The sequence below is a fragment of the Passer montanus genome, unplaced genomic scaffold (genome assembly GCF_014805655.1).
Source record: "Passer montanus isolate IOZ18808 unplaced genomic scaffold, ASM1480565v1 scaffold324, whole genome shotgun sequence".
NCBI lineage: Eukaryota > Metazoa > Chordata > Aves > Passeriformes > Passeridae > Passer > Passer montanus.
Genome location: NW_024367975.1, coordinates 42,730 through 59,713, shown reverse-complemented (window position 1 = coordinate 59,713; position 16,984 = coordinate 42,730). Strand labels below are relative to the sequence as shown.

At 57.1% G+C, this 16,984-nt stretch overlaps 2 protein-coding genes across 2 annotated transcripts; both read left to right on the top strand.

Moving 5' to 3' along the window:
* Window positions 1-44: 44 nt before the first annotated feature.
* Window positions 45-8,113, top strand: PIP5K1A (phosphatidylinositol-4-phosphate 5-kinase type 1 alpha; the record flags this gene model as incomplete). Its single annotated transcript, XM_039715334.1, has 8 exons — window positions 45-344; window positions 1,562-1,761; window positions 1,915-1,963; window positions 2,601-2,685; window positions 3,184-3,333; window positions 4,090-4,219; window positions 6,237-6,300; window positions 6,881-8,113. Coding segments are annotated over 8 exons (981 nt in total), but the record flags the coding sequence as incomplete, so codon positions are not given.
* A 1,254-nt stretch (window positions 8,114-9,367) lies between these two features.
* Window positions 9,368-15,527, top strand: PSMD4 (proteasome 26S subunit, non-ATPase 4). Its single transcript, XM_039715339.1, has 10 exons — window positions 9,368-9,517; window positions 10,628-10,768; window positions 11,599-11,713; window positions 12,448-12,534; window positions 12,818-12,886; window positions 13,228-13,443; window positions 13,774-13,882; window positions 14,514-14,645; window positions 14,759-14,826; window positions 15,232-15,527. Exons 1-10 carry the CDS (start codon window positions 9,492-9,494, stop codon window positions 15,415-15,417), a joined length of 1,149 nt encoding a protein of 382 aa, XP_039571273.1. The 5' UTR covers window positions 9,368-9,491; the 3' UTR covers window positions 15,418-15,527.
* Window positions 15,528-16,984: the final 1,457 nt, after the last annotated feature.

The window sequence follows — 16,984 nt, the reverse complement described above, 5'->3', positions numbered from 1 at the left end:
CAGACCCCCGTGCCTGTACCAGCCCCCCCTTTCCCTCCCCCCAGAACCTGAACCAGAACCCGCGGACGCTGCTGCCCAAGTTCTACGGGCTGTACTGCGTGCAGGCGGGCGGCAAGAACATCCGCATCGTGGTGATGAACAACCTGCTGCCGCGCTCCGTGCGCATGCACCTCAAGTACGACCTCAAGGGCTCCACCTACAAGCGCCGCGCCTCGCCCAAGGAGCGCGACAAGGCCTTCCCCACCTTCAAGGACCTGGACTTCATGCAGGACCTGCCCGACGGGCTCTTCCTGGACTCGGACATGTACAACGCCCTGTGCAAGACGCTGCAGAGGGACTGCCTGGTCAGCCTCGCCGGGGTTTGGGGTTTTTTCGGGTGTTTTCGTAGGAAAATTGGGGGTGTTTTGTGGTTTTTTGTTGGTTTTTTGGGGAAATCGGGGGTATGGAAAAAGCATTCTGTGCTTTTTGCTGGTTTTTGGGGGGAATCAGGAGTGTTCTGTGCTTTTTGCCGTTTTATTGGGGGAAATCAGGAGTGTTCTGTGCTTTTTCCTGGTTTTTGGTGGAAAGGCCTCGCCGGGGTTTGGGGTTTTTTCGGGTGTTTTCGTAAATCAGGAGTGTTCTGTGCTTTTTCCTGGTTTTTTGGTAGAAATCAGGTGTGTTCTGTGCTTCTTCCCAGTTTTTTGGTAGAAATCAGGGGTGTTCTGTGTTTCTTCCCGGTTTTTGGTGGAAAGTCAGGAGTGTTCTGTGCTTTTTCCTGGTTTTTTGGTAGAAATCAGGTGTGTTCTGTGCTTCTTCCCAGTTTTTTGGTAGAAATCAGGGGTGTTCTGTGCTGCTTCCTGGTTTTTATGGGAAAATCAGGAGTGTTCTGTGCTTTTTGCTGGTTTTTGGGGGGAATCAGGGGTGTTCTGTGCTTCTTCCCGGTTTTTGGTGGAAAATCAGGAGTGTTCTGTGCTTCTTCCTGGTTTTTTGGTAGAAATCAGGGGTGTTCTGTGCTTTTTGCTGGTTTTTGGGGGAATCAGATGTGTTCTCTGCTTTTTCCTGTTTTTTTGGGGGAAATCAGGGGTGCTCTATGCTTTTTCCTGGTTTTTTTTTGGGAAGTCGGGGCTGTTCTGTGCTTTTCTTCTGGGTTTTTTTTGAAAATCGGGGGTGTTCTGGCCTTTGAGGGTAAAATTGCGGTTTTTCTGTGCATTTTCCTATATTTGGGGGGGAAATCAGGGGTGTTCTGTGTTTTTCATGGGTTTTTGGTGGGAAAACTGGGGGTGTTTTGTGTTTTTTCCTGTTTTTGAGGAAAACTGGTGGTGTTCTGCCTTTTTTCCTGTTTTTTTGGGGGTAGATTTGTGCTGTTCTATGCTTTTTCATGGGTTTTGGGGGAAACCAGGGGTGTTCTGTGCTTTTTCCTGTTTTTTGTGGGGACGTTTGTGCTGCTTGTTCCTGCCTTCCCCGTGTTCCCGGGGTTCTCTACAGAACACGTTTCTGTAAATCCCAGACCCCGCTCCAGCCCCGTTCCCGCCCGTTTCCAGCGGGGTGCCGCTCCCCAGCTCCCGTTTCTTGGCCCGGGCAGGTGCTGCAGAGTTTCAAGATCATGGACTACAGCCTGCTGGTGGCCATCCACAGCCTGGACCAGGCGCAGCGCGAGCGCGCGGCCGCCCTGACCCCGTTCCCTGCTCCCTTTCCCAGGATGGGCGGAATTCCCGCCCGGAATTCCCGGGGGGAGCGGCTGCTGCTCTACATCGGCATCATCGACGTCCTGCAGTCCTACAGGTCAGTCATCAATGACTAATTAACCACCCGTTAATTAACCCACATTTCCTGAGCCTTGGGATCCTCCCGGATCAGGAGTTTCCGCCATGGGCTTCAAACCCTGGGAATTCCATGGGAATTTCTGGGAATTTCTGCTCCATTCCCTCCCCGCAGGTTCGTGAAGAAGCTCGAGCACTCCTGGAAGGCCCTGGTGCACGATGGGGTGAGTGGGAAATGGGAATTTCTGTGCAGAAAGTGGGAATTTCTGTGGAAAAAGTGAGAATTTCTGTGAAAAAAAAATGGGAATTTCTGTGGAAAAAGTGGGAATTTCTGTGGAAAAAGCGGGAATTTTTATGGAAAAATGGGAATTTCTGTGGAAAAAGCGGGAATTTTTATGGAAAAATGGGAATTTCTGTGGAAAAAGCGGGAATTTTTATGGAAAAATGGGAATTTCTGTGGAAAAAGCGGGAATTTTTATGGAAAAATGGGAATTTCTATGGAAAAGGTGGGGATTTTTAATGGAAAAACGGGAATTTTTGTGGAAAAGGTGGGAAATTTTTATGGAAAAAAATGGGAATTTTTATGGAAAAGATGGGGATTTTTATGGAAAAGCAGAATTTTTTGAGGGGAAAATGGCCCTTTCTTATGGAAACCCCCCAGTTTTAAAGTAAAATCCCCAGCTTTTAAGGGAACTCCCTACATCTTAAGTTTTCCCCCTGAATTCCTGCGATTTCTACCCAAATTCCTGGGGATTCATTCCCAAAACCCTGGAATTTCCCCTCGAATTCCTCCCCAAGCCCCTCAGAGCTGCCCCTGCCTGCCCAGAATTCCCAAATCCGGGGTTCATTCCTGTTTTTCAGGACACGGTGTCCGTGCACCGGCCCAGCTTCTACGCCGAGCGCTTCCAACGCTTCATGTGCCACACGGTGTTCCGCAGGATCCCACGTGAGTGCCCAGCTCCCGCTGCAGTTCCACCTTCCCTCTGCAGCTCCCACATCTCGGCCCTGCTCCCCTTTTTCCTGCATTTTTTCCAGCTTTTCTCCATCTCTGTCCCGAAAAAAAGCTGGAAAAGTTATTTTTTAATGGGTTTCCCCCCCTTTTTCGGGTTTTCCTGCTTTTTTAGAGCTTTTTCCTATTTTTTGTTTCAGATTGTTTTTCCTTCTCCTGACTTAAAAATTCCCTGGAAAAATTGGAAAAGCCCTTTTTTTTAAGGGATTTTTCCCCCACTTTTCCAACCTTTTCCTTCTTCTGCTGCTTCTCTTTCCCTAAAAACCTCCCTGAAAAAAACCTCCCTGAAACAAAACCTCCCTGAAACAAAACCTCCCTGAAAACCTGCTTTGTTTCCCCTGGGCCATAAATCCCTGAGTGTTTCTCCCCCTTTCCCTGCCCCAGCCCCCGGGGTCCCGGGAAAAGCCGGTTTTTCACGGAGCTTCCCTTTGGCAGTGAAGCCCTCCCCGTCCAAGAAGAGCCGCGGCGGCGGCGCCGTGCCCAGGAGGAGCTGCCAGGGCGGGATCCCCCTCCCCATCCCCAGCCAGCTCCCGGCCGGGGGCGACGCCCGCGCCGCGCCGGGCCCCGAGCCGGACCCCGAGCAAGGTGGGCACGGGCAGTTCATCCCAAAAATTCCTGGTTTTGTCCCACAGAATCCACGTTTTACCCCAAAAGTCCCAACCCCGTTCCCGGTTTCCTGACCCCAGTCCTGATCCTGTTGCAGGTTTCTGTCCCCACTCCCAGGTTCCTGATCCCGTTCCCATTGCAGGCTCCCGATTCCATTCCCAGGTTCCCATCCCCAGGTTCCTGATCCCGTTCCCAGTTTCCCAATCCCATTCCCAGGTTCCTGACCCCCTTCCCGTTGCAGGCTCCTGATCCCATTTCCAGGTTCCCATTCCCAGTTCCGTGACCCCATTCCCGTTGCAGGTTCCCAATCCCATTCCCAGTTTCTCAAGCCCATTCCCAGTTCCCTGACCCCATTCCCAATCCCATTGCAGGTTCCCATTCCCAGTTCCCTGACCCCGTTCCCAATCCCATTGCAGGTTCCCAATCCCATTCCCAGTTCCCTGACCCCGTTCCCGTTCCCTGACCCCGTTCCCGTTCCCTGACCCCGTTCCCAATCCCATTCCCAGTTTCCCATTCCCAGTTCCCATTCCCACTCCGTTCCCGTTGCAGGCTCCCTATCCCACTCCTGATCCCATTCCCAGTTTCCCAATCCCGTTCCCAGTTCCCTGACCCCATTCCCAGTGTGACCCCGCTCCGTTCCCGTTGCAGGCTCCCAATCCCATTCCCAGTTTCCCAATCCCATTCCCAGTTCCCTGACCCCATTCCCAGTCTGACCCCGCTCCGTTCCCGTTGCAGGCTCCCGGCCGGACCTGCTCCCGCGCTCGGTGCCGGAGGCCGGCGGAGCTGCGGTGGCCCCGTCCCCGTCCCCGTCCCCGTCCCCCTCCAGCCCCTCCCTGGGCAGCGCCGGCGCCTCCCCCCCCAGCAGGTAGGGGGCTGGGATTGGGAAAGGGGGTTTGGGATCAGGGAAAGGGGGTTTGGGATTGGGAAAAGGGGGTTTGGGATCAGGAAAAGGGGGTTTGGGATCAGGGAAAGGGGGCTGGGATTGGGAAAGGGGGTTTGGGATCAGGAAAAGGCAGCTGGGATTGGGAAAAGGGGGTTTGGGGATTTGGAAAAGGGGGTTTGGGATAGGAAAAGGGGGGTGGGATTGGGAAAAGGGGGTTGGGATCAATCCCAAGGGGTTTAGGATCAGGGGAAGGGGTCTGGGACCCTTCCTGAGGTTTTTGGGATCATTCCCGAGGATTCTAGACTTGTTCCCAAAGCACTGGGAGCTCTGCCCTGCTCCAGCCCCTCTTGAGGAGGTTTCCCTGGAATGCCCCTGTGGAAAACGGGGAATTCCCACGGCTGATCCCAAATCCTCCCGGATCCCGTGGCCGATCCCAAACCCCTGTGGCTGATCCCGGATCCCAAACCCCCGTGGTTCATCCCAAACCCCTGTGGCTGATCCCGGATCCCAAACCCCCGTGGTTCATCCCAAACCCCTGTGGCTGATCCTGGATCCCAAACCCCCGTGGTTCATCCCAAACCCCCGTGGCCGATCCCAGACCCCTGTGGCTGATCCCAAATCCCGTGGCCGATCCCATATCCCGTGGCTGATCCCGGATCCCGTGGCCGATCCCAAACCCCTGTGGCTGATCCCGGATCCCAAACCCCCGTGGTTCATCCCAAACCCCCGTGGCCGATCCCAGACCCCTGTGGCTGATCCCAAATCCCGTGGCCGATCCCAAACCCCTGTGGCTGATCCCGGATCCCGTGGCCAATCCCAAACCCCCGTGGCTGATCCCTGATCCCAAATATCCCAAATCCATCCCCATTGCTGATCCCAAATCCTGTGGCCGATCCTGGATCCCATGGCCGATCCCAAACCCCAGTGGCTGATCCCAAATCCCGTGGCTGATCCCAAATCCCTGTGGCTGCTCCCTGATCCCAAATCCCCGTGGCCGATCCCATATCCTGTGGCCGATCCCAAACCCCTGTGGCTGATCCTGGATCCCAAACCCCCGTGGCCGATCCCGGACCCCGTAGCCCCGTGGCCGATCCCGGACCCCGTAGCCCCGTGGCCGATCCCGGACCCCGTAGCCCCGTGGCCGATCCCGGACCCCGTAGCCCCGTGGCCGATCCCGGACCCCGTAGCCCCGTGGCCGATCCCGGACCCCGTAGCCCCGTGGCCGATCCCGGACCCCGTAGCCCCGTGGCCGATCCCGGACCCCGTAGCCCCGTGGCCGATCCCGGACCCCGTAGCCCCGTGGCCGATCCCGGACCCCGTAGCCCCGTGGCCGATCCCGGACCCCGTAGCCCCGTGGCCGATCCCGGACCCCGTAGCCCCGTGGCCGATCCCAAACCCCCGTGGCCGATCCCGGATCCCGTAGCCCCGTGGCCGATCCCGGATCCCAAACCCCCGTGGCCGATCCCGTACCCCGTGCCGACCGCGCTGTTCCGCAGGTCCGTGGGGGTGGAGGTGCACCCGGGCCCCGGCGCGGCTCCCGCGGCCGCCCTGCCCAGGTGAGCCCCTCGGGCTTCGTGGGATCTCCCCGGGGAACCCGGGGCGCGCTGCTCCCCCAAATTCCGGGGCTTTGGGAAATTCCGGGTCTGGGGGTCCCCGCCTCTCCTGCTCTGGGGTTCCCAGGGAACGTTCTCTCCATCCACAAATCCCGTGGAATTCCCGGGAGGAATTAACCTGGAGTGGTCTGTCCATGCACGGGAACTTCACCTGGAATTCCCGGGGATCCGCTTCATCCATGAATTCCATGGAATTTCCATGGAATTTTCTCCCTGTGCATGTTTCCCATGGGAAAACCCAGATTTTCCAATGCTCTTCAGGTGGTTTTCCCAGGATTTCCTGGGGATTCCGTGGGAACAGCAGGGGGTTGGGATTTAGGGCTGGGTTTTGTTGGATTTCCCCCCAAAGTTCCCCCAAATTCCCGTTTTTCCCGTTGTTTTTCCAGCGGATCCCCCGGCCCCTCCCTGGCCCTGGAGCTGGAGGAGCTGCAGGAGACCGAGATCAGCTTTGTGAGTGTTTTCCATGGAAAAAACCTGGGAATTCCCAGGGACTGGGGGGGTTGGATCCCTGAATCTCCCAGGAATGCAGCGGGATCAGCTCTGCCCTTGTTCCCGGGGCTTTGGGCAGCCCAAAATCCCTGGAATTGCCCAAAAAGGAGGGAAACCCTCATTCCAGAGGGTCTGGAGTGTCCCAGATCCCACCCGGAGCATTCCCAGATTTCCCATCCTTAATCCCACCAGGATCTGGGGAAAATTCCTGCCCAAATTCCGGGAATTCTGTTTAAAAATGAGGAAAATTCCTCATTCCCGAGTGTCTGCAATGAGCCTGGAGTGTCCCAAATGCCCCAAAATCCCTGGAATTTGGGAAAAAGGAGGGAAAGCCCTCATTCCAGAGGGTCTGGAGTGTCCCAAATGCCCCAAAATCCCTGGAATTTGGGAAAAAGGAGGGAAAGCCCTCATTCCAGAGGGTCTGGAGTGTCCCAAATCCCACCCGGAGCATTCCCAGATTCCCTCCTTCCCCAGGGCTGGGAATTTCGGGATAAGCCCCAGGCATTCCCAGTTTCCCTCATTCCCAGTTCTTCTCTTCCAGTGAACACCTCGGAATTCCGGCTGGAGCAGCCCCAGGAATGTCCTCGGGATTCCCCCGGAATTCTCCTGGGAAAGCCCGGCAGGAGCGGGATGGAAACCTCGGGAGCAGGGAGCGGGAATTCCCAGGGATCCCCGGATTTTGGGATGGAAACACGGGAGAGAATTCCTGGAAAATTCCCAGCGGGAATCGGAGCCGCGCCGGTTTTTTGGTGGAATTTTTTGGGGGGGAATTTTGGATTTTTATCCCGATTTTTTTTTTTTAATTTCCGTAGGATCCCATCCCGGTTTTCAGCCCTGTGGGAATTGTTGGGATTGTTAATTATTCATTTTTAATTTTTATTCAGAAATCGGGATTTGCTCCGGGTTTTCCACGGGAAATCCCCTGGAAAATTGGGAAAAAAGGAGGAGAAATCATGGAGAAGCTCTGGCTCCTCTTCCCTTTTCCCAGCAGGAATTTTGGGAAGCTTTTCTCACAATCTGGGAGGAATTTTTGGGATTTTTTTTTTGGAATTTTTGGGATTTTTTGGGGGGAATTTTTGGGGGGTTTTGGGGGATTTTTGGAATCTGAGCCCATCCCGGGATTTCCCCCAGATTTTTTAAGGATTTCTCAGCTCAAATCCCACTTTTCCAATCCTCAAATCCCATTTTTTAACACCTCTGACAATCCCACAAAATTCCCTCAGCACATTTTGGGATGGAATTAAAAAACCCCAAACCCAGAACGAAGAATTTCCCACCTGGATCCATCCCAAAAATCCCAAAATTCCCAAACTCCCGGAGCAGCCCCCGGGCTGGGGCTGATTTTTGCTCCATCCTGGATTTTTTTATGGAAAAATCTCCTATTTTTTCCCCAATTCCCGCTTGGAACGATCCCATTTTTTATACAAAACCTGGAATTTTTGTGCTGATCCCCCCGGATGTGGAGCAGGGAGGGAATTCCTCCCCAGGCTCTTCCCTTTCCCAGGTTTTTTTTAGGGAAATCTGATTTTTCCTGCCCCAAACTCCCAGATTTCCCCTTGGAAGGGCCTTGCCCGCAGGGAATTCGGGGACAATTCCCTGGATTTCCCCTTTTCCTTGGAATGTTTGTCTATATTAGACAAAATCCCTCCAGTCCCCTTTTATTCCCATTTTTTATCGGATCAGGAGGGAAAATTTCCCCAATTTTTCCCCATTTTTTCCCAATTTTTCCCCATTTTTTCCAATTTTTCCCAATTTTTCCCACTTTTTTCCAATTTTTCCCCATTTTTTCCCAATTTTCCCAGTTTTTTCCAATTTTTCCCACTTTTTTTCCCAATTTTTTCCCAATTTTCCCAATTTTTTCCAATTTTTCCCGCTTTTTTTTCCCAATTCCCCCTCCAGAATGGAATATTTATGAATATTTAAATATTTTTGGGATAATTCCCCTTTTTCCTGGGAATTCTCCCCATCCAGAGGCTGGGGGGTGGGGGGAAGGGTGGGGTTGGAATTTTTGGGATCGGGTTTTTTTTTGGATTTTCCTGTTCCAAAGGGGGAAATTTGGGAATTGTGGGGGGAATTTTCCAGGAGAAAAAGAGGATTTGGCTCCTCCCAGGATGGGAGTGGAATTCGCGGGATTCTCCTGGACCTGGAATGGAATTCCCTGGACTGGGCAGGAATTCCTGGAATTTTTGTGGACTTGGAATGGACATTTCCCAGATGTGGGATGGAATTTCCCGGATTTGGGACGGAATTTCCTGAATTTGGGATGGAATTTCCTGAACTTGAGATGGAATTTCCCGGATTTGGGATGGAATTTCTCAAATTTGGGACGGAATTTCCTGGATTTGGGACGGAATCCGTGGAATCCTCCTGGACTGGGACAGAATTCCTGGAATTCCCTGGACTTGGGCCGGACTTTTCCTGGGTGTGGGGATGGAATCTGCGGGATCCCCCGGGAGTTTTCCGTGACTTTTCCCGGAATTTTCCCGGATTCGGGGATGGATTTCATGGAATTTTCCCGGAATTTGGGATGGAGTTTTTCCTGGATTGGGAATGGAATTCCTGGAATCGCCGTGTCCAGCCTGGAATTGCTGTCACCGTTGTCCCCAGGCGGGGCCAGCGGGAGGGCCAGCTCTGCCGGGGACCCTGGGGACATCTGGGGACAGCCCTGGGTGGCACTGAGTGGCACTGGGGGACAGGAGACGCCCCGGGCTGGTCTTGGGGCCCTTGGGGACAGTCCCGTCCCAACCTTTGGGGACAGTCCGGGCCCTGTGGGACAGTCCCAGCCCTTGGGGACAGTCCGGGCCCCTTTGGGGACAGTCCCAGCCCTTGGGGACAGTCTGGGACCCTTGGGGACAGTCCCGGCCCCTTTGGGGACAGTCCGGGCCCTTTGGGGACAGTCCGGGCCCTTTGGGGACAGTCTGGGACCCTTGGGGACAGTCCGGGCCCTTTGGGGACAGTCCGGGCCCTTTGGGGACAGCGGTGTCCCTCGGCCACCATCGCGCCCCGCCCCGAACTACAACTCCCAGTATGCTCTGCGCCGCACCACGCCTAGACGGCGCGCGCTGATTGGCCGCAGGGCCCGGGCCAATCGGCGGGCGCGTTGTTGGGCGTTGCGGGGAGCGGGCCGGCGCTGAGGGGAGGAAGGAGCCAAGATGGTTCTGGAGAGCACCATGGTGTGGTGAGAGCGCCGGGCAGCCCCCGGGAACCGCCGGGGAACCTTCGGGGAGCCCTCGGGAACCTCCGGGGAACCCTCGGCGCCCCCCCGGGCAGCCCCCGGGAACCCCCGGGGAAGCCCCGGGAACCTCCGGGGAGCCCTCGGGAACCTCCGGGGAACCCTCGGCGCCCCCCCGGGCAGCCCCCGGCCCGCCCGGCCGCTTCCCCTGAGTCATGGCGGGGGGGGCGGAGCGGGCCGGGCTGAGGGGAGCGGGGACAGGGGGGACAGGAGGGGACATGGAGGGACCGGAGGGACAGGGGGGACAGGGAGGGACAGGGAGGGACAGGAGGGGACATGGAGGGACAGGAGGGGACATGGGGGCACAGGGAGGGACATGGGGGCACAGGGAGGGACAGGGGGGATAGGAGGGGACAAGGTGGGGGACAGGAGGGGACCTGGGGGACGGGGAGGGACAAGGGAGGGACAGGGGCTGAGGGGAGAGAGAGGGACGTGGGGCACAGGAAGAGACAAGGTGGGGACAGGAGGGGACAAGGGGAAGACAAGGAGGGGACAGAAGGGACAGGAGGGGACAGAGGGGGTCAGGACCTGAGGGGGAGACAGGACCTGAGGCCACGGGGGGCTGAGGGCACAGGGAGGGGCTGAGGCAGACACAGGGCACATTCTGTGGGATGAGCTTCAACTGTTCCCGAAAAAACCCCGGATTTTGGGGGATGAACATCAGCCATTCCCAAAAAAAAGGAGGTTTTGGGAAATGGATGTCAGGTATTGCCAAAAAAATCAGGTTTTTGTGGGAAAAACCTCTGCGTTCCCATAAAAATGACATTTTAGACCGGAATAAACCTCATTTTCCCCTAAAATAAAGCAGGTCTTAGAGAGTTAAACCCCAACAGAGGGAATTTCCCAGGATGCCCCTGCAGCATTCCCAGGGTTTTTTTGGGAATTGCAGTGCGAGTAACAGCGACTCCATACAGAATAAATTTGATTTTCCCCAAAAAAATCCAAATTTAGGCACCTAAACCTCATTTTTCCCCCAACAAACCCCAACCACCCCATGAGAGGGAATCTCCCGGGATCCCCCCGAGCCATTCCCGGGTTTTTTTTTGGGAATTGCAGCGTGGACAACAGCGAGTACATGCGCAACGGGGACTTCCTGCCGACGCGGCTGCAGGCGCAGCAGGACGCCGTGAACATCGTGTGCCACTCCAAAACCCGCAGCAACCCCGAGAACAACGTGGGGCTCATCACCCTGGCCAAGTGAGGGCATTCCCGGGAATGGAATCCCCGGGATGGGGGCTGGGAATTCCCGGGATGGGGGCTGGGAATGGTGGGGAGCCCCCTGGGAGTGACTGGGAAGGAGCGCTTGGAAAATGGGATTTTGGGCTCATTGCAGGGGGGAGCTTCAGGAATTCTTGGAATGGCTCGTTCCCGCTCAGAATGGGGAGGGTCTGGGGATTTTGGGATCGAGGGAGGCGGGGAATTGGTGGAAGAGGGGCTGGGAGTTGTTGGGAATATCTGGGAGCTGCTGGTTCCCGCTTGGACGGTGCTGGGAGGGGTTTTGGGAAGTTGGGAAATCAGGGAGGAGCTGGGGAGCTCAGGAATTCTTGGAAAAACAGTTGGGAACGGCTCATTCCCACCTGGAGGGACTTTGGAGAGGGGAGCTTCAGGAATTCCTGGAATGGCTCATTCCCACGTGGGATGGGAGGGATTTTGGAGGCAGGAAAAGTTGGGAATTCGGGGAGGAGGAGCTGGGAATTGCTGGGAACCAGCTGGGAATGGCTCGTTCCAGTTGGAGTCAGGCTGGTCTGGAATGGGAGGGATTTGGGATTTTGGAGGTTGGGAACTTCAGGAATTCCTGGAATCTGAGGGATTTGGGGATTTTGGAGGTGGGGGAATCCGGGAATTGGGGGAATCCCCTCCAGAATGCCAAAGAAGTGCCCAGGAGTCGCTGCTGGGGCCGTGAAGCGCCGGCAGCCCCGCAGCCGAGCCAGGCTGAACCCCAGCGGGAATCTCCTCCCTGGGGGGCTCCAGGGGGGAATCCCCCCCAGATTCCCGGGATTTGCCCCAGAATTCCCGTTTTCCCGCAGTAACTGCGAGGTGCTGACCACGCTGACCCCGGACACCGGGCGCATCCTGTCCAAGCTGCACACGGTGCAGCCCAAGGGCAAAATCACCTTCGGCACCGGCATCCGCGTGGCACACGTGAGTGCCGCCGGCATTCCCGGCACTCCCGGCACCCCAGGGTGCCAGGGCCTGGGGGGGACGCCGGCTCTGCCCCGGCTCCTGGCTGGGGGAAATCGGGGTTCCCCTGGGCGTTTGTGGTGAAAATGGTGGGGCGGGTTTGAAAGCAGAGATCCGTGGAGATTTCAGAGAAATCCACGGAAATCCACCACAAATTCATGGAAATCCATCATAAATGCTTGGAAATTTCACAGAAATCCATGGACGTTTTTCAGTAATCCATAGAAATCCACCATAAATCCATGGAAATTTCACAGAAATCCATGGAAATCCCCCATAAATCCATGGAAATTTCATAGAAATCAGTGGAAATCCACTGTAAATCCATGGAAATTTCACAGAAACCCCCCCCCATTTCACAGAAATCTATGGACGTTTTTCAGTAATCCATAGAAATCCACCATAAATCCATGGAAATTTCACAGAAATCCATGGAAATCCCCCATAAATCCATGGAAATTTCATAGAAATCCGTGGAAATCCACCGTAAATCCACGGAAATTTCACAGAAACCCCCCCCTGAATCCCGAGATTTTCAGCCCAGCCCTGCTGTGCCCCGCTCAAGCCCCATCCCCTGGAGCAGATCCGGGGGCTGGGGGCTCCCCGTTTTCCCGGGAATGGCCCCAGATCCGGGGTTTTGTGCTGGGGGCTCCCCGTTTTCCCGGGAATGGCCCCAAATCCGGGGTTTTGTGCAGCTGGCGCTGAAGCACCGGCAGGGCAAGAACCACAAGATGAGAATCATCGCCTTCGTGGGCAGCCCCGTGCACGACAGCGACAAGGACGTGAGTGCCAGGGCGGGAACGGGGCTGGGATCACTGCGGGATCACTGTGGGATAACAGCGGGATCACTATGGGATCGGCTCCCAGAAAATCCAGGGGTTATCCCCGGATTCCCCAGGACTGGGGGCATCACAAGCGTGGATCCCTGGGATGGATCCCTTGGGTAGATCCCTGGGATGGATCCCTTGGAGCTGGGCAGCTGATTCAGGATCAAATCCAGAATTTCTGGGCACTGGGCCAGATCCCAGATGCTGCTGATCCCAGGGAACTCCTGCTTCTTCCCAGCTGGTGAAGTTGGCCAAGCGCCTGAAGAAGGAGAAGGTCAACGTGGACATCATCAACTTCGGGGAGGAGGTGAGAACCCTGGGAATTCCCACATCCCACAGGGAATTCTGGGGCCTCTCCCGGCTCCGCGTTGGGGCTGGAAAATCCTGATAGGTGTTTTTGGGAATGAGGTCTGTCCTTGGGGGTTTTCCCTGGATCCCAAACCCTCCCCGTGCCCGATTCCCTGCTGGGAACCTGCTGACAGCTGCATTTGGCGTTCCCAGCGCCACAACCCCAGAAAACCCCGGATCCCTCTCCAGCCCCACATTCCCACCCCACGTTCCCAGCCCCACATTCCCAGCCCCCCATTCCCAGCCCCCCATTCCCACCCCACATTCCCAGCCCCTGAGCGCTGCCCCTGCCCTTCCCAGGAGGCCAACACGGAGAAGCTGACGGCGTTCATCACGGCGCTCAACGGCAAGGACGGCAGCGGCTCGCACCTGGTGACGGTGCCGCCGGGGCCCAGCCTGGCCGACGCCCTCATCAGCTCCCCCATCCTGGCGGGCGAGGGCGGCGCCATGCTGGGCCTGGGCGCCTCCGACTTCGAGTTCGGGGTGGATCCCAGCGCTGACCCCGAGCTGGCTCTGGTAGGGATCCCAGAATTCCATGGGATTGGCTGTTTCCAAAATGGAAATCCCATAAAATCTCAAATGTCCCAATTCCAAACCCTATGGGTGAGGGCGGTGCCGTGCTGGGCCTGGGCGCCTCCAGCTTTGAGATTGGGGTGGATCCCAGCGCTGACCCCGAGCTGGCTCTGGTAGGGAACCCAAAATTCCCAGGAATTTTGGCGTTTCCAAAGTTAGAATCCCACAAACCCCAAATCTCCCGACTCCCACGACGCCAACCCCAGGATTCCCAGGAACTGGGCAATTCCCAGCGTCAGAATCCCATGAAACCCCAAACCCTGTGGGTTGCAGGCGCTGCGGGTGTCCATGGAGGAGCAGCGGCAGCGGCAGGAGGAGGAGGCGCGCAGGGCGGCCGCCGCCTCGGCTGCCGAGGCCGGGATCGGCGCGGCCGGCGGCGACGGTGAGGGGCTGGGAGTGGGGTGCGTGGGATTGGGAACGGGATGGGTGGAACGGGATTGATGGGAGGGGAATGGGATGGATAGGATTCGGAATGGGATTGATGGGATTGGGAACGGGATTGCTGGATTGGGATTGATGGGATTGGGAACGGGATGGGTGGAATGGGATTGATGGGATGGGAATGGGATGGATGGAATGGGATTTGTGGGGTGGGAATGGGATTGATGGGATTGTTTATGGGATTGATGGGATTGTTTATGGGATGGATGGAATAGGATTTATGGGAATGGGATTGATGGGACGGGATTTATGGGAATGGGGATTGATGGGATTGGAATTCATGGTATTGGGAATGGGATTTATGGGACTGGAAATGAGATGTATGGGATGAGATTGATGGGACTGGAAATGGCATTGATGGAGTTTATGGGATTGGGAACAGGATTGATGGAGTGAGATTTATGGGATTGGGAACGGGGAGGACTAAGAAGCAGGATGGGTTCAGGCTGGACATGGGGGATTGACCCTTCCCTGGGCGGGTGGGGATGCCGCATGGATCCCGGGACACCCCGTGGATTATTGGGACCCCCCGGGACCCCCCGTGCATCCCGACGCCGCTGCCCTGCCCGCAGAGTCGGACGAGGCGCTGCTCAAGATGACCATCGGGCAGCCGGAGTTCGGCCGCGCGGGGCTGCCGGACCTGAGCTCCATGAGCGAGGAGGAGCAGATCGCCTACGCCATGCAGATGTCCCTGCAGGGCGCCGGTGAGAGCCCGGGAGCCCCGGGAGAACCCCGGGAAACCCCGGGAGAACCCCGGGAGTCGCGGCCCGGCTGCTCCCAGGGCTGCCTCCATGGATCTCTGGCGTGGCTTTTGCAGAGTTTGCCCAGGCCGAGGCGGCCGAGGTGGACAGCGGGGCGGCCATGGACACGTCCGAGCCCGCCAAGGTGGGGCTGCAGGAATTCCTGCCATTCCCGGCATTCCCAGCTCGTCCCATCAGTCCCATCCCGTCAATCTCACCATTCCCACCATTCCCACCATTCCCATCAATCCCATCCCGCCCACAGAACGGGGATGAGATCATCCTCAAGGTTCTTCCAACCCAAACCATTCCAGGATTTTTTTGTCTTGTTTTCTTTGGGATTTCAGGGACGATCCCCAATCCCCTGGGATGATCCCAGATTCCCTGGGTTTTCCTGTGGATCTGGATGATCTGGAATCCCCCGGGCCAATCCTGAATCTCCCGAGCTGATCCTGAATCCCCCGGCCCCATCCCGAATCCCTCAGGCCATCCCCAGTCCCTCGGTCTGATCCCAAATCCCCCGGTCTGATCCCGAATCCCGCTCCCGCAGGAGGAGGACGACTACGACGTGATGCAGGACCCCGAGTTCCTGCAGAGCGTCCTGGAGAACCTGCCCGGCGTGGACCCCAACAACGAGGCCATCCGCAACGCCATGGGCTCGCTGGCCTCGCAGGCGGCGCGCGAGCAGCGCGAGCAGCGCGAGCAGCGGGAGCGCAAGGACGAGGACAGGAAATGAACCCCGGGAACGGCGCGGAGGGACGGAGCCACGCGGGTTCCTACGGGGCTGCGGGAGCGACAAACGGAGTGGCTTGGGAAATAAAGTAATCGCTCGGGAATTGAAATAAATGCTCGGGAGTGGCGGCCATAACTGAAGGGATTTCGTGGGAATGGCGGCAGTTTCAGGGAATTCTGGGAATGATGAAAGGAATTTCTTGTGGATTCTGGGGAGACCCTCGGTCTGATCCCAAATCCCCCGGTCTGATCCCGAATCCCGCTCCCGCAGGAGGAGGACGACTACGACGTGATGCAGGACCCCGAGTTCCTGCAGAGCGTCCTGGAGAACCTGCCCGGCGTGGACCCCAACAACGAGGCCATCCGCAACGCCATGGGCTCGCTGGCCTCGCAGGCGGCGCGCGAGCAGCGCGAGCAGCGCGAGCAGCGGGAGCGCAAGGACGAGGACAGGAAATGAAACCCCGGGAACGGCGCGGAGGGACAGAGCCACGCGGGTCCCGCGGGGGCTGCGGGAGCGACAAACGGAGTGGCTTGGGAAATAAAGTAATTGCTCGGGAATTGAAATAAATGCTCGGGAGTGGCGGCCATAACTGAAGGGATTTCGTGGGAATGGCGGGAGTTTCCTGGGAATTCTGGGAATGATGAAAGGAGTTTCTTGTGGATTCTGGGGAGAAGAAGAGGCAGTCCCTGTGCTGCGTTACTGGGAGCAGGAATTCCCTGAATTTCCCTGAATTCCCCTGAATTCCCTGGAATTCGGGGATTGGGAATTCCCGGCATCCCCCGCGGGATGTTTACCGTGAGGTTGAAGGGCGGGGCTGGGCGGGTGATTGGCACTACGGCCAACCAATCAGGGAGCGGGAGGAACGGATGTTGTCATTCGGGCGGCCAATAATATAGGAAGGAAGGCGGGGTTAAATGTGAGTGGCAGCTCTGCGTACCAATGAGCGGCGAAAATTGGCTTGGCGGGCTTTTGGGCACTCCAGCCAATGGGAGAGCGAGGAAGCAGAGGCGGCCTTGAGTGACAGCGCTACCCACCAATGGCATCGCGCAGCATGCGGACGTGGGCGGGACATTCCCTCAGACGCCGCTGTGAGTGACAGCGCTGGCAGCGAATGGGAGCAGGGGGTTGGAGCCATTCCGGGCGCGGGGCGGGCGCGTTTTGGCGCTGAGGGACGAATCCTGCGCCCAATAGGAGCCCCCGGCCGGGAGCCGCCGCCATGGACGCTCCCTGAGGCCAATGGCGGCCGGAACCCGCGCTTGATAAACAGCGCGCTTTGACCAATGAGAAGAGAGATGAGGCCGTGGTTAATTGATAGACGGAGATTTCATCCAATCGGCAGCGAGATGCGCCAGCCCTGGCAACCAATAGAAAGCCAGGACCTTGCAATAGGCGGGGCTTTGCCAGTTGAATGACATCCTCGCTTCCCAATCAACACTACCCGTGCGGGGCGGGTCCCGCTCAGCCAATGGCGAGTGCGGACGGCCGCGTTCAGCTTTGAGTGACAGCAGAACAAACCAATCAGAACGTGGGTTTTAATGAGTGACGGACCGCACGGCCAATGTGACAGCGC

What these genes read in the sequence shown, in the direction of transcription:
- PSMD4 (XM_039715339.1), top strand. Translation starts at nt 9,492, where the DNA reads ATGGTTCTGGAGAGCACCATGGTGTG. An exon ending in CTGGAGAGCACCATGGTGTG is followed by an intron (nt 9,518 to 10,627) that starts GTGAGAGCGCCG and finishes TGGGAATTGCAG; the next exon opens with CGTGGACAACAGCGAGTACA. An exon ending in GATGTCCCTGCAGGGCGCCG is followed by an intron (nt 14,646 to 14,758) that starts GTGAGAGCCCGG and finishes TGGCTTTTGCAG; the next exon opens with AGTTTGCCCAGGCCGAGGCG.